Raw genomic sequence first — 15,018 nt, 5'->3', positions numbered from 1 at the left:
CCTTACCTACCATACTCGAATCCGATGTTTCCAATATGACGTTGTGTTTTGGGTCCCAGAGATACGTCAGATTCCAAGTGCACACCACTCATGATCCAAGGAGCGAGATGTGTAGCACAGGTATGGACTCTGTGGCTCCTACGACGTCGATTTTTCAGATTCTCTTGCATGAAGATAACATCTCCGCATTTAGCCTTGGAAGTGAAATCCTCGGATTCGAATTCGAACTATGGTTTGATCTATAAATGCTCACAGGCAAAAGACGGCTCGTAGTCTATCCATATTCCTGCCGGCATTTCTATCGAAGATGTTCAAATATCATTCTGTCTAGATACTTCCCGCATTGGACTTGAGCTCGAAAGCTGAAATGTCCAGGGAACAAGAGATCCAACTAAGCTCACGCGCCCCGCTATTTAGAACCTGATTGTTGTAGTAAAGATCCCAGACCCGGCGCTTCCACTCATTTGGAAGATCTGGGAAGATCTATGAGAAAATATATTGCCGCAGCGGAAAACCCATATGACGGGCTCTGAAACCAGGGTATAGTGACCGTTAAAGCAGCTGCCAGTCTCCTTGAGAGTGTTCGTAATCCTAAGGACAGGACATGCGCGTGAACGAAATTCGGGTTCGGTCTAGAAACGTGGGTTTAGAGTGCATATCTATGTGCGCTCTCAAATGTGGATTTGGGCAAGGCAGCGGCCTTCAGATTGACCCTGAAAACTTCTCAAAGTTACATTTCCCCCATCGATACGCGGAACTGAATATCGGGGACGTGGCCTCAAATAACTCTTGATTTCGAAGTCGGGGAACATACCGTCACGGGAAAGCCATGGTTGCCAGTTGAGGAGTCTAGATCTTAGATCTAGTGCTACTATCAGCATGTAAGAACATCCGGGCATCTTTGAAAAGAAAAAAATGAAGTAGAAGCGGATTTGTTTTTAGAAGAGTGGGTGTACAAGCCACTTTCCCAATAGTTTTTGCAACGGACGTGGCGGACTAGGTAGGCAGTTTTTGGGGCTCCAAGTATCACAACTAGATGTGTGAGGAAAGGAGATGGGAGAGAGTGTTTGAAGGGGTTTGAATAAGCCGAAGGAGACGAGAGGGAGGAGATCACGGGAGAGAACCTAAGGATTAACGGTAGTCCAAGAAGTTAATAAGATGCAGGATTGGCACAGAATGCTGCATCAAGAAGAGACTGGAAATACAGAGGACGACAGCCGGATGTCCGTATCAGGAAAAATAATTTCAACTGAAGACTAAGGAAAACATCGTAATTCAGCCTCAGTAACAAGGATACTTCCCAACACAAGCTGCCCAATATGCTGAAGAAAGGACTAAGAAGCCTACTTACCACCTCCAAGTTATGTTATAGATACTAACCACAAGATAGCTCTAAAATCGCCCCACAGATCTTCATTCCGCAGGCTCAGTATCGTAGAATTTCTCAGCATTAATCCCCCTCATCCTCGCTCTCCTCCACGACAACCACCCGATCCATAACCTCTTCATTAACGAAGGCGCCACACTCGCCACTCTCTTCAACAATAGCCCTTGCTTGTTCGTCCCCACAGCCAAAATCCTCCATGACAAGACAACAGCTCAATTCAGGCACTAACACCCTCTGTACAAAATTGCCGATACCACCAAAGCTGACCACCTGGTCGTTGATCATGCACTCACGGATGAGGTCCGAGAAGTGCGTGGTGATAGCTTCCATCATAGCACGAGCACCGCGTGTACCATAATATCCGGTTGTGGACTCTAAGATCTTGTCAGAGGCGGCTAGGGAGAGTGCCGTGCGCTCTTTGCCTTCAGAGACTTTGTCGGCATGTACCTGTCTATAATGGCTTGGATCTAGAGTTGTGTCTGTGAGTACCGCTTCAAGTCTGGGGAAGTGTTTCTGGATTCGGTCGGTGAAGTTCTCCCAGTCGATATTCGGGTACCGTTTTTCTGTGTACTGCTCCATTGCTCTCTGTTTTTTGTGTTCGTGACAGAAGCGCCTTTGGTCTCGGGGAGTCATTTGAGGGTGCGCCATTTCGAAATCTGCTAAATAAGACTCGGAGATGGGTTCATGGCATAAGGGGCAACGGCTTTGTTGGGAGCTAAGCTCGAGATCTTGTTGGTCTGCTAGGTACTTCTCTAGATGTTGGAGGGATTCTTGGGGTGCATTGGATATAAAAGAGCGGAGGGATGATAGCTCTGTATTGGGTGTGCCGGATGAGAGAGGATCTAGATTGGCAGGGGAGTTGGTTTGGGAACCCGAAGCATTCGAGGTACAAGGTAACTTACTAAGACCGTAGCTGGATAGTGTCTCTAGGAGTTTTGGGCGAGCTGGTTTGGCGGGTGATGAGGCTTGGTTTGACTTTCCGACTTTGGCGTCCTTTGCGTTTCGTGACTTCCCTTTCGGGGACTTTGCAGCAGTTATGTTCAAGGTAACGCAAGATACCTCTGAATCTGATCCATGATCTTCTTTCACCTTCTTTTGTGCATGAGACTTGGTCTTCGGATTTAGGTCGAGGGTTTCCGAATCCTCGGACTCTGGATCATCCCCTGGGTCAGGTGTTGGTTCTGGCTTCTTCGTAGTATACGTCTTAGGCTTCTTCCTATTCTTTGCAGTGGTGGTTTTCGAGACCAAACCTGACGCAGTATCTGATACACCCTTTGAAGGGCCCGATCCGTAGTTCCTCTGGGAGGCATAGGCTGTTCTCGAAGCACCTGGTGGCCGAGCATGAAGATTGGGGGTGGGTTCAATTAATGGTCTCTTCACAGGGCGATGCTCGAAACCAAAAGGGCTGAAGAGACGCCCGACCTCTTCCGCAGATCTCTTTCCCACCGAGCCATGTGAGTCCTGTCCCTTGTTCCCCTTCTTACTCCCTCCGGTTTCCTCTCTGGTAGCGCTCGTGCTCCGTTCCTTGTCTTCTAACCCTGCTGTAAAGGACCCTGGCTGTGGCGGATGGAACTTCTTCGCCTGCAGCTTCTTCGTTGGCTGCTTTCTGCTTCTTCTCGGAGGTTCCTCAATCATTTGTGTAACCCTTGCCGGTTTCTTCTCCACGTTCGGCTTTGGTGATCGCGCATGCTTAGGTGATGGAACTCGCTCATCGTCTGAGGAAACCGGGCTCTTACTAAAGTCCTCATCCATCCCGACCGCGAGTGTTGTAGGCGCCGGTTGCTGCTCATCGCTTGAGGACTCTGGACTCCGCGTGGTGTCCTCCTCGTTCATTGCCATGGCAGGAACCACATGCGTGCTATTATATGCCGTCTCCTCATGATCCTCAGCACCCGCATGCGGCTTCCCACCAACCATATGTAACAACTTCGCATGTGGCCCCCTTCGTGATATCCCAAGTGACCGCATTATGGAAGGTAGCGACGCTTTTGATGTTGTGGTGAGTACTCGTGTGCCACCAGACCGCCGCTACCGGCATATACAGGTCCTGGGTCTCGACGTATAATCCGGTATCTCGGTCGTCAAAACCCTCGTCTACCTCTTCCGCACACCATTCAAAGATCCTCAGAACGGGTTACTCTTGCATCTACAATACCTCTGCAATGCATTCTACTTGCCAATCTCTTTAACTCAAACCCCTCCCAGTATGAACCCTCTATCAATCAGTACTCAGTTGATAGCTCTTCAATATATGTTCTATATATCTACTAGTTATTCAACATCTTTTTGACATCTTTCGAATCGTTTCCGAGTCGCGCTCCGAGGACGAAATTGGTGGGCGAGACTGAGAATTGGCCGACTAAAAGGGGAGAGAAAGCTAGAAGTTTCGAGGGGACGTGTGTGTACGGTGAGGTGAAAATGCTTGCGTAGAATTGATGGGGGGTGAAAACATTTGTCGACCTTAACCTCGACGCGACCAAGAGACACGGGCAGCCCCAGTCAGCGGGAAGGCGTGTCTGTGCTCCGATCAACCGACTTCCGAAGTCATGTGGAACGCCCCATCCAGCCAATTCACTTTGTCCCCACTCCAAAGATCGAGCAAATACCGCAATTCTTATTCGTGGCTCAATTTCGTGATTATCAAAGGGTGTTACGTGAACCATCGAATTCATGACACTTAGAGGTCTGGATGGTGTGCGTGAACCATCCATTCACTTAGTACCAGTGACTGTACGCGGCACGATGGGCCCAAAGTCTGAAGCATTACCAAAGTAGGAATTCTAATTGGGGTATATCTCTCTTTTCTTCCTTCTTTCCTCAAACTTCCTCTTCCTTCGCACCCGCGATCTACTCCCTTCCCCTCGAGACCTCACCTACGCAACCTTCCTCCCAACATTCCCAACCCCCCTCCCAACAACACTGACCACAATACCCTCGCTGCCATCCCCTTTCTCCCCCATTACATCCCTCAGCCCCCAGCTGCTCGCCCCAAACGCGACCAAATCCCTCCCAAGCTGCACAACCTCCTCACTCCCCACAACATCCCTCCCCATCTGCAACCTGCCCACATCCTCACTCCCCATAGCCATGAGTATCAACATAGTAGACGCAGCTACCTTACTCGCACACCCACCCTGCGATATAACCTCGAGAAGCTGATACGCGCATTGCTTGCCGATATCTTCGGGGGGCGTACCACCTTCAGGGGGAGACGCCAGGTCTGCGGAGTAGAGACACCCCGTCGAAGATTCTGCTACTAGGCTTATGCCAAAGCCTATTCCCGCTTTCCTCTTAATAGAGGGGTTCGTCTTGTCCTTATTTGATATCAAGGGTGCACTGGAGACGTCGGAGAAGATGTACGTGTCTGGAACGAAGGCGTTCAAGACTCCACGAGCGGTGTCGATCATGCGCGCGTTGTTCGATCCCGATACACCGACTGCATATGCTACACCTCTTATCCTCTTGACGCGCCCTGGGTTAAGTAGATGCAGAGTCTTGGGCAATCGGACTTGGTGTCCAAACACGAGCTGCACTTCTCCACCCTCCGCCCCCGCCTTCGCCGCACACGATCGTTTCAGCACGCGTAGTTCGATATTGCGGTCGATACCAAAGCTTTTGTATATCGGAAGAATCGCCGTGCGCACTGAGTCCACAGAAACATCTCCAGATGGTGTTGCAGAAGTCACCACGCCCTCTCCATAGAACACCACATTGACCTGTGATTTCGCAAATGGCGCGAGAATGCAGAGGGGAATTAGCCACCAGCTCACACCTCGCATACCACATTCTTTGCCTAGGACGTGCCGTATGACGCCGCCGCTTGCTCCCAAGCCCTCTGCACTGCCGGTGATTAGACCGGGTCGGTATACGAGTGTGGTCCCTGTCATGGAGAATTCCGTTGTGGAGCCATTAGTAATACTATCTAGGAGACGCAGGAGATTTACTTCGGGGGGGGCGAGACCGGGATGTGTGGGTGATGAGGAGCGAATTTGGGAGATTTTGATCGGGCGGCCTGTGAGGGTGGAGAGGATGAGCCGGGTGGTGAGGTGGCGGTGGCCTGTGAATTTGAGAAGTGGCTGAGATGCTTCGTCTGCCATATTGGAAGTGAGGCCTTGCGGCAGAGTTGTACAGCACTGTAACCGTTTGTTGAGAATATAAGGGAGCCCAAGGTGGGTGGTTGGTCTGCGACCGTCGTGGGCGTCTTGGAGGAGAGGAGGAGATTTCAGTCTAGAAGAGAATCAAGGACATTCCAAGGGCAAAGTGGGCAACAACACCAAAAGGCTGAAGGATGAGGAATTGGGGGAACATTTGCTAATTGTGGGGTTCTGTTGATTTCAAGACGAACTTTTTCTGCCGGACCTTGGAATGCGGTGAGACTAGCATGCACCGCCCAATCCCCACAATCCCACATCCGCGTGGCGTTCATTCGATCCACCTCGCGAACCAGCGAGCAGTGGCCATTTCTTCAAGAGCAAAAAGAAATCAATCGTGTATTCACGCGCATTTAAAAAAAAAAGCCTCCCTGTGATAGCAATATACAGGACACTAACGAACGCCTCCACTACCCAGTCTACCTCCTCCCCTGTGACGAACTCCCACTACTTCCTCCTGCATCGCTTCCCTCCCCGATCCCATTCTTCTCATCATAGACCTTCTCATCCCGATCTGTATATGGATGATCCTCGGTCTCGCTGTCACTCAGCAAATCTTCATCGCTTTCTCCTGCAAACGCATCGTACAATTCACCACCTCTCCTCGCCCTCCTCTTATTATTACCGCCGGCACCTGCAGCCAACATGCCCGTCCGCACACCACCTTCTTCATCTTCAGCATCATCGAGGATCTCGAATTCGTAGTCATCACGTGATGATTGGAGACGCTTGCGTCGTGCGAGGTAGAAGTAGATAGCTAGACTAGCGCAGAAAACAAGGATCAGTCCTATGCTCCCATAAATCCAAATTTGGGTGCGTTTAGACACACCAAACGTAGGGAAGGGAGAAGGAAGGAAGCTCTCTGGCACGCTGCTTGCAGAGGGAGTCGAGGTTGCTGAGATGGGGGTTTCAAAAGCTGTGGTAGAAGCGGGTTCATCTGTGGTGGTAGGCTTGGGCTTTTGGTTTACGGGACGATCTGGGTGGTCGGAGGGGTTGGCAGTGATGGCTGCGGCATTTGTAGGGACACTGATGGCCGTCGTGTGGGCAGGGACGCTGGTAATCGCATCGTGATCGTCGTCGTCATGCGCACCGGGCATGGGTCGAAGTGGTTGGGTCGAAGCATCGATGCATTCTCCCCAAAGGCGCAGCTTCCAATCTGTAAAAGTACCGCTATGCTCGTTGACCTTGGTATCCTTAACAATGACAGTCCACTTTCCGATACCCTTCTCGCCCCAGTGAGCAACACTCATAAAGGTCCAGTCGAGGTAGCCTGCTGGGAACTCGTCGTCACGGCGGGCTGTGGAGAGGTGGCTGGTCATGCCATCGGGACTGATTAGTTCAACGCTGACATCTCCACGACGGGTGTGGGCGACGTTCATGGTCAGGGTGATGTGCTCAACGCGCTCGAAGTTTGCGCTCTTGAGCATCTGCTCTGTGACCTCGAATGTGCTGGCAAGGCCTTGATCACCTTGGGGAATCTCCTTCTTGACATGCATCCAAGGCGAGTAGAACCAAGCTTGCGGTTTGACCAGCTTCCACGTCTTGGCTGCTTCTACCATTGCATATGCATCGAGTTTGCCATAGCCAAACTGATGACTGAACATCTTTCCAAGGGTTGTCTTTGTCCAGTCGCTGGGTTGGTCAAAGGGCACAGCGGTCATGACGGTGAGCCATTGAAGGTCACGCCAGGTCAGTTCTGGCCGCGCTTGAAGAACGAGTGCGAATGTCCCTACTCCAATGGGGCCCGCAGCAGAGGTACCTCCATGCTGGGAGGTACACTTGTTGGCTCCTACATCAGTAGTGTGGATTGCATCACCGCCGCCGCTGCTGTAGGTCACAACGAGCTGTGCGGAGCAAGCCTCAGAATAATACGGATGCTTGTTGTTCTTGTCGATGGCTCCGACTGTGATGCTGTAGATACTGTTGGTGTATCCGTCAAAGTTGCAATTGTCATCACTAGCAGCACCATTGCCCGCCGCAAAGACGTAGATGGAGCCTTTGCCGCCGCGGCCCTGTTGAACAGCCGTGATCATGGCCTTCTCAATGAGCAGACCCGGAGCTTGCATGGTCTTTCCATCATCCGGAGGACCCCAGGAACAAGAGTAGATATCGTTCTTCTGCAGTTCGTAGTTGATGGCAAGTGACTCGTCCATGTCTGTGATGTCGCCGGACAAGATTCGGACGCCAGAGATCTTCGAGTCGTAGGCGATGCCGACTCCACAGGCATTGTTCCTCCCAGCCGCGACTTCTCCAGCACAACGCGTTCCGTGTCGGTCGTCTGATAGACGCGGTTTCGGTAGGTCGACGTGGTCATTGAAGTCGTATGATCCTTCAGCAAAAAAGTTGTCCTTCAAATCTTCGCTATCCATGTCCAAGCCATCATCAACGATGCATGCGGTGACGTTCTTGCCGGTGATGCCCTGCATCCACACATCTGTGACGTTCAAGTCGTTCCCGGGCGTTTTCACGTTAAAAATGTGCCATTGTTCCTCGAAAATCGGATCCTTGATCTCGAGGGCGCGGGCGATTTCTCGCTGCGTATTGACGGCATCGGTGACTGGAGGACCAGCTCGCGAGACTTCTGGGATGGCATTTCGCTTCCAGTGCCTGGGCTTTATCCTCTGCTTCTGGGCAAAGCGGATGCTGTCCAAGGGGTGTGACTCCAGGCCGACCTCCCTCTTCCGCCGCCTCCTCTTCAAGTCCTGTACTGCATCGCCCACCAGATCGTTGCTGTGCTTCGGAGCCTTGAAGACGTGGTGGTCTTCGAGGGAGCCCAATTCGCCCTCATACGTGAGCCCGAGATGGGCCGCCAAGTCAGCCGGAGAGGTAGACGAGCAGAGATGGATGGCATAGTAGTCGTGGGTGGCGTAATTCCGAGGTGGGAGATGAGCTGCGGCCAAGGACGCTACGGACAACAGCCCCCAGAGGTTGGGAATGCGCATGGCGAGACGCTTCACGAGGAAGTCGAGGGGAGGCAGGAGCGGGCCTTCACCATGTGTCAAAGGAATATTGGGGGCTATTTGGAAGGGAGCAGGGTCAAGAACAAGGGAGCGCAGCGGAATGTGCCTGGAGTAGCGATCGTAGCCTTTGGGTTAGAACGGCGGCTAGTGTGGGTGTGTGTGGGTGCAGTGCGGGAGCGGTGGACGAGATGCCTAACAGCTGGGAGCCTTGGAAGGAAGAGGTGGAGGGTTACGATTCGGGTAATAATTTAGGATGCATCGACGGGGCTGCTGACACCACTACTGAAGAAAGGAGATAGAGATGGGGAGTGGAGTGAATGGACGGCGACGAAGAGGCGTCGAGCGGGTGCGGGTGTGGGTGTAGTGGACGATGGGAGTTCCAAGGTTGAAACGTGCTGTGTCGGTGAAAGGACAGCAATGGAGGCCACATCCATCTCTTGAGGCTTTGGCCTGCCGTGTCTGGACTAGCACCAGAGGCAGGCAGAACGGGCAGGCGGTGTGGATGCGCCAGGGACCAGCGGCGAGAGGCCAGCCCTGCCAGCCAGAAATTCGGTGGGCTGGGCGAACCAACCTCGCGGACAACGCATCACCTTTCGCACACCAATATCACCATGCCCCCCATGCATCGCATTCCTCCCTTCTTCCATGTACATACTCCCGTTTCGCAGTTGCGCAATTGATTCCTTGCGTTGAAGCGCTTTCTTGCATCCACCCGTTGCCCGCGCCACTGCCTCCTTTCCCATCACTCCTCCCCATACTCCGCCGCTGCCCCTGCCTGTCTATTTTAGGAAGCCCTCGCATCTCATACAGTACACCATTGCCGTCGTGTCGAAGTAGTCTTGTCCAAACGGTGCATCCCCTCTATTCGTCCGGACGCCGTGAACCCTCCTGTGACCCTGGTCCCAGCCTTTGCCAGCATCCACTCCACTCTTTGCGCGCCATCGGGTCTTGGCTAAGAGCTATATGAAGCATCTTTAAAAAAACATCCATATGAAGCATCTATATAATGGAGAACCGCAGGAATAGTGGATCTTACGCGTCGCGCATAGCAAATCCTCCCCCCCAGCCCGTCCCCGAAGGCTATCCGCAAAAGCGAAACTCATACCGACGACCTTCTGACCTGCAGCCCACGCGCGCACAGAACGATCTCCCCGCTCCCTCCAATGCCGTAGCCAGTAACACGGCGCGACCCGTAGTGGCTACCTTTGGCCAAAATGGAGTGGCTCGAGTCTCGTCCCATCGACGGCGACAGAGCCAGCACATACCCCCCCCAACTTCAGGCGCTGTACCTGAACCTCTCCCTGCCGCGCCTGATGCCCCCCGAGGACCCCCTCCTACAGCATACCGAGACCCGTATGCTCCCAAGGGAAGCGCTCGATCCCACGTGCCTACTAGGACCTACTCCGGGCGGTCTCGAGATCCCACCATTCACCTCAACGCAAGCAGACAACAGCCCAACATTCAGCTTCCGTCGCAAAGGCTGCAAGAGCTTCGTGGCCCCCCATTTTCTCCCACCGAGCCAATGTCGGCCACGGTTGAAGGGGTCGCGAGAAGAGACTCGCAGGCGCGCAGACCTTCCGTTCCAGACCGGTCGCCACTGCAGAAGTTGGAGGGGAAGCTGGACGACATCAGCAAAGAGGAGAGACGCGCCAGAATGCTGGAGGCAGAACTTGCCGCCCAGGAAAAGGCCGAGGCTGAAAGTGCGGCTCGAAGAGTTCGTGAAGCCGCAGCGAAGCAGCAGCGGAATGTGTCAGGGCCCGTTCAAGGATCGGAAAGGACCAGGCATGCGCCTGCCCGTACGGTGAGTACCAGACGTCATGCATCGATGCCAACGCAAGGCCCGCCCAAATCGCCAGAACTGGATGATGGACCCGCCATGTACGACTTGACTGAACCATGGGATCCTACGGCACCCCGATCCACAGCTCCTCCACAACCTCGAGATCTACGTTATCATTCTAGTGTCGCCTCATCCGGATCTCAACGCCAGAATAAGAGATTGTCTCACGTGGACGGAACCGTCGGTCGCACGCCAAGCACAAAAGGCAAAGAGCCCGTTGGGGTCAATCGAGGATCGAGTTTCCGCGACCCTACTGCCGCCACCCGAGGGTTAGATGGGCCCGGCCCTAACGCCCAACTGGTTGAGAGGAAGCCAGTCCCAGTACCCACTGGACTGGGCCTGTATGGGATGAATGATGGCCCGAATGCGTCTAGGCCATCAGGTGCTGGAATTGGACGCCATGATAGCCAAAGACTGTCAAAGGAGCTTCCTCCAACCCCGCATGGCTCCTTGGGTGGGACGGAAAGGCGAAGGGACAGTAGGGGCATCATGGCAGCACAAATGGAGATGGAGCAACAACGACTCGAGCAGAAACAAGGGACAAGAGGAGTCAGTTCTCCACAGCCACTGGGTGCACCAGTGCCAAATGCGCCACCAATTACCTCTGCTGCAACACGTGGTACCCGCGTTGGTTTCGCGCCTTCAGTGCCAGAACCACACCCGCAGGACTCACAGGAATCCCATCATCATCATCTATCCGATCTCCTCGGACACCAAAAAGAGCCCGATAGAAGATATATCGCACCCCCAATGCTTGACGAATGGAAAAATGCCCCTGTCGCGACCCTTTCTGAGGAGGACCTTGATCTGGATGCTCCAGACCGGTTGGACAGCACGAAGAAAGCCTGGTGGGAGGAGAGTTCCTTGACACATCGGCGAAGATCCAGTGCCTATGCTCAAGGGATAACTACCTATGATGGCTACGTTGATGAGCCATCCGGCCAAACATCGTTCAACCCCCCATTGTACCTCAAGTGTGGACCTCTTCTGCGCTACACTGGCATCCGCAGAGACAGAAGCAGAGGGGCAAAGGAACGAGAGATCTGGAGAGGGAGCATTATGATCGTGACCGAGGATCCGAAATCGTCGTATGAAAAACCGCCTACCCTCCGGTTATTCAAACAGCCCATGGACCTACTACCTCCACCTCCAGCCGAAGTAGATGCGGACGAACAACATCTCAACCCAGCATATGTTGACCCGATTGAAGGAGAAATAAAGGTATCTCGTTCTGGGAAGACGCTGTACGTAAAGCCTATCGAGGAAATTGTTGAAGGAGAGGATTTGTCCATGGTCGAAGACGACAGCGGTCTGTTCCAAGAGTCAAGGATCACGTCCGATCTCCATGCACCCAATTCTCGAAAGACTTCCCGGATCCGTAGGAAGGATGGAGAAAAGGTCGGCAAGGTTAAAGAGATACCAGGTGTCCGACTACACGCCGAACGAGGAGTCACCTTCTGGCGCTTCAATCTCGAAATCGAACTAGGATCTGTACAATCGCGCGTCGCCTACAGAATCAACCGTGGGCCTGCCATCGGCTTCTGGGTTCCTGCAAAAGGCGAGATGATGAACATCATGTTCCACAGCTGCAATGGTTTCTCTTTAAGTGTCGACCCGAAGGAGTTCTGCGGACCCGACCCGTTATGGCGAGATGTACTGAACAACCACCAGACTCGGCCCTTCCACGTTATGATTGGCGGAGGCGATCAAATTTATAATGATGCTGCAATGAGGCAGACCACAATTTTCAAGGCGTGGACCGAGAGTCGGAATCCGCTACAGAAGCATTCGACCCCGTTTTCTACTGAAATGCAACTTGAGCTTGAGCAATTCTATCTCGATCGGTATTCTATGTGGTTCTCTCAAGGTTTGTTCGGAATGGCCAACTCCCAGATCCCAATGATCAATATTTGGGATGATCATGATATTATTGATGTAAGTGAAGATGCACACGTACTTGTAAACGTACAGCTAACGTTGATTAGGGCTATGGATCGTATCCCCACCATTTCATGGAAACAGCTGTTTTCACTGGCCTTGGGGCCATCGCTTTCAAATACTACATGCTCTTCCAACATCAATCGGTCGTTGCTGAGACGGAGAAGACGGAGCCTTCGTGGGCTCTTGGCGCCCATCCAGGACCGTACATCAAAGAACAGTCCCGCAGTGTGTTCATGTTTCTTGGACGCCCAATAGCTTTCCTCGGCCTCGACTGCCGCACCGAGCGCCAGCGTGACGAAATTATGACTGAAGACTCATACGACGTAATCTTTGACCGCCTTGAAGCCGAAATCATTAAAGGAGAAACGAAGCACTTGCTCGTGCTGCTCGGCGTGCCGATCGCCTATCCTAGGCTCAACTTTTTGGAAAACCTTCTTACAAGCAGGTTGATGGACCCTATCAAAGCGCTCGGACGAGCAGGACTCCTCGGCAACTTCGTCAACAAGTTCGACGGTGGAGTTGAGATATTGGACGACCTTGACGACCATTGGACAGCAAAACACCACAAAGAGGAACGGAACTGGTTTATCCGCGAGTTGCAGCACATCGCCTCGACCAAGTCTGTTAGAGTAACTATATTAGGAGGCGACGTCCACCTCGCAGCAGTCGGCCAATTCTTCACGAACAAGAAGCTCAATATTCCGAAGGACAAGGACCATCGGTATATGCCGAACATTATTAGCTCCGCAATCGTGAATACACCGCCACCTGAAATGATGGCGGATATTCTGAACAAACGGAACAAGATACACCACCTTGACCCGTTCACAGACGAAGACATGATTCCTCTCTTCACTCACGATGTCGATGGCAAGAAGAGGAACAACACTCATTTACTGCCCCGCCGAAACTGGTGTAGCCTACGAGAATACAGACCGGGCCACACGCCTACTTCAACCCCATCTCCTCCACCATCGCCAGGTGCAGAAAGAGCCCCGGGGCTCCCTACAGCGCTTTCAGACTACACACCCGGCCAAATGGTTCGAAGATTGAGTAATACTGGACGGCGAGGCCGAGATCGTGGACCTCCTGTAGCCTACCACAACAACCCAGCCTACGCCGCCGCCGAGGAAGCTCAAATCCCCCAATCGTCCTTCTCCCCAGAACGCCCTCGATCTCGTCGCAACTCTCTAACCAGTCTCTTTCGTCGTCGCGGTTCCGTGGATTCGATCAACCCACCCGGGTCTGCGCATAGCCTGCCTAACCCTCGGAACCGGAATTCATTCGCCGCCTCAAACCGTGATCCCAGCATCTCTACGGAACCCCCGAACCCCTTCCAGCGGCGTCCGAGTGTTCTAGGCAAAAATGGTATGAAGAGAGAAGGCGCATATATCAATCTAGAAGATGGACTTGATATATGTCTCAACCTAGAGGTCTCTCAAAAAGACCCCTCAGGCATAACTACGCCGTACCGTCTTCTTATCCCCGCTCTCCACTACACTGAGCCAGACGCAGGGGTCATTCAAAAGCAACGTCGGAAGACCCGAATTGGCAGCGTTTTCAGTGTATTCGGCGGTGGTCGAAAACACCGGACCGTTGGTGACGACGGCTACTCTCATTCTGGCAGCGACCTGGATGAAAGGTCTGATGACTCAGGTGATTTGGGAGAGGTAGATGACGAGGAGCGCACAAGACAGAGGTACAAAGTCGGACCGCGCATTCTCATTCCCGGCATATCTAAAAAACGCACACCCAGTGTCTCCACAGCCTATACTAACGTGCCCACCCCAGCAGAGGCAATCGCAGCAGACCGCGCCGTCAGCGCACAGAGACACGAAGAAACGCTAAACAGACTTGTCTCTGCTTCCACCGCCACGCCAGACCGTCACGCTTCCGCTCCCCTCACATCAGGCCTCCACACGCGCTCAGTGCAACAGCATACAGTTTCCCAATCTCAAGCCCATCCTCCCAGCCTCACCCCCGGCTACCCTCCACAACCCACGCGCAAACCAGTCGGCAGTCATAACTCCAGCCACAAATCACAACTCCCCGCTGCAGCTATGAATCCCACGCCGAAACTCCCGCCTCCAGTGCCCGAACCAAAGGCCCAGAGGCGCAGCATGGGCGGCATCCTTGGACACCACCGCGGCGAACACTTCGAGCATGAAGCCCACACTCTAGCGCACACCCCCAGTACATCGCACCCCACTCCCCGACAAAAGAAACGCGAATCATATCCCCCGCATCCCGCGATCGTAGGTGGGGGACCTGGAAGCCCTTACGCGAAGCCCGGCGGGAAGTATGATACAAGCGGGAGTGGAGACCGGAGCGGTGGGGATTACTTTTCTGGTGGCGGGAGGACTGGAAATGCAGGGGTTGGTGCGAGGTATCTAGGTGGGGGACGATATGCCGATGATGAGGATGAGGGTGTGAGTGATGATGGGAGGCACGCTTATAGTGACGAGGAGGGGGAGTCTGTGCATAGTTTTGCCCCTCCAAAGCCGAAAAGTAGGTGGAAGATTTGGCGGTAGGGGAGGCTCTTCAAAATAGCATCACAGATTCGTAGGCTTGATGGATATTGAAGATGGATTGTATTAGGTACGGATTCGTAGAAAAAGGTGGGGATATTCGGATCCGACAAAACTGGACAGGACTGGACAAGCGGTTGCATTTGGATAGACCAGCATAGCATAGGACAGCCAGCATTCAGGGGAACATAGTAATGAAACTTGAGGGCGG

The 15,018-nt window shown here is 53.1% G+C and overlaps 4 protein-coding genes across 4 annotated transcripts; 1 reads left to right on the top strand and 3 right to left on the bottom strand.

Annotated features, from left to right (window-relative positions):
• Positions 1-1,211: 1,211 nt before the first annotated feature.
• BDR25DRAFT_265682 (uncharacterized protein) lies at positions 1,212-3,832 on the bottom strand. Its single transcript, XM_033686932.1, has 2 exons — positions 2,290-3,832; positions 1,212-2,229 (listed from the first exon to the last, which is right to left on the bottom strand). The coding sequence occupies exons 1-2, from the start codon at positions 3,353-3,355 to the stop codon at positions 1,451-1,453; spliced, it is 1,845 nt and encodes a 614-aa protein (XP_033544936.1). The 5' UTR covers positions 3,356-3,832; the 3' UTR covers positions 1,212-1,450.
• A 428-nt stretch (positions 3,833-4,260) lies between these two features.
• Positions 4,261-5,484, bottom strand: BDR25DRAFT_290665 (18S rRNA biogenesis protein; the record flags this gene model as incomplete). Its single annotated transcript, XM_033688534.1, has 1 exon — positions 4,261-5,484. The coding sequence occupies one exon, from the start codon at positions 5,482-5,484 to the stop codon at positions 4,261-4,263; it is 1,224 nt and encodes a 407-aa protein (XP_033544935.1).
• A 363-nt stretch (positions 5,485-5,847) lies between these two features.
• Positions 5,848-8,895, bottom strand: BDR25DRAFT_305115 (uncharacterized protein). The gene has a single exon (XM_033690349.1). It carries the CDS (start codon positions 8,478-8,480, stop codon positions 5,958-5,960), a length of 2,523 nt encoding a protein of 840 aa, XP_033544934.1. The 5' UTR covers positions 8,481-8,895; the 3' UTR covers positions 5,848-5,957.
• Positions 8,896-9,117: 222 nt separating this feature from the next.
• On the top strand, positions 9,118-14,891 carry BDR25DRAFT_344403 (uncharacterized protein; the record flags this gene model as incomplete). Its single annotated transcript, XM_033693937.1, has 3 exons — positions 9,118-12,273; positions 12,324-14,787; positions 14,878-14,891. The coding sequence occupies exons 1-3, from the start codon at positions 9,505-9,507 to the stop codon at positions 14,889-14,891; spliced, it is 5,247 nt and encodes a 1,748-aa protein (XP_033544933.1). The 5' UTR covers positions 9,118-9,504.
• Positions 14,892-15,018: the final 127 nt, after the last annotated feature.

The sequence above is a fragment of the Lindgomyces ingoldianus genome (genome assembly GCF_010093535.1).
Source record: "Lindgomyces ingoldianus strain ATCC 200398 unplaced genomic scaffold BDR25scaffold_26, whole genome shotgun sequence".
NCBI classification, from domain to species: Eukaryota; Fungi; Ascomycota; class Dothideomycetes; order Pleosporales; family Lindgomycetaceae; genus Lindgomyces; species Lindgomyces ingoldianus.
Note: the sequence above shows the minus strand (reverse complement) of the source record. Positions and strands in the feature narration are given on the sequence as shown.

What these genes read in the sequence shown, in the direction of transcription:
- BDR25DRAFT_265682 (XM_033686932.1), bottom strand. Translation starts at nt 3,355, where the DNA reads ATGCGGTCACTTGGGATATCACGAAGGGGGCCACATGCGAAGTTGTTA. An exon ending in ACTATCCAGCTACGGTCTTA is followed by an intron (nt 2,230 to 2,289) that starts GTAAGTTACCTT and finishes CTGCCAATCTAG; the next exon opens with ATCCTCTCTCATCCGGCACA.
- BDR25DRAFT_305115 (XM_033690349.1), bottom strand. Translation starts at nt 8,480, where the DNA reads ATGCGCATTCCCAACCTCTGGGGGCTGTTGTCCGTAGCGTCCTTGGCC.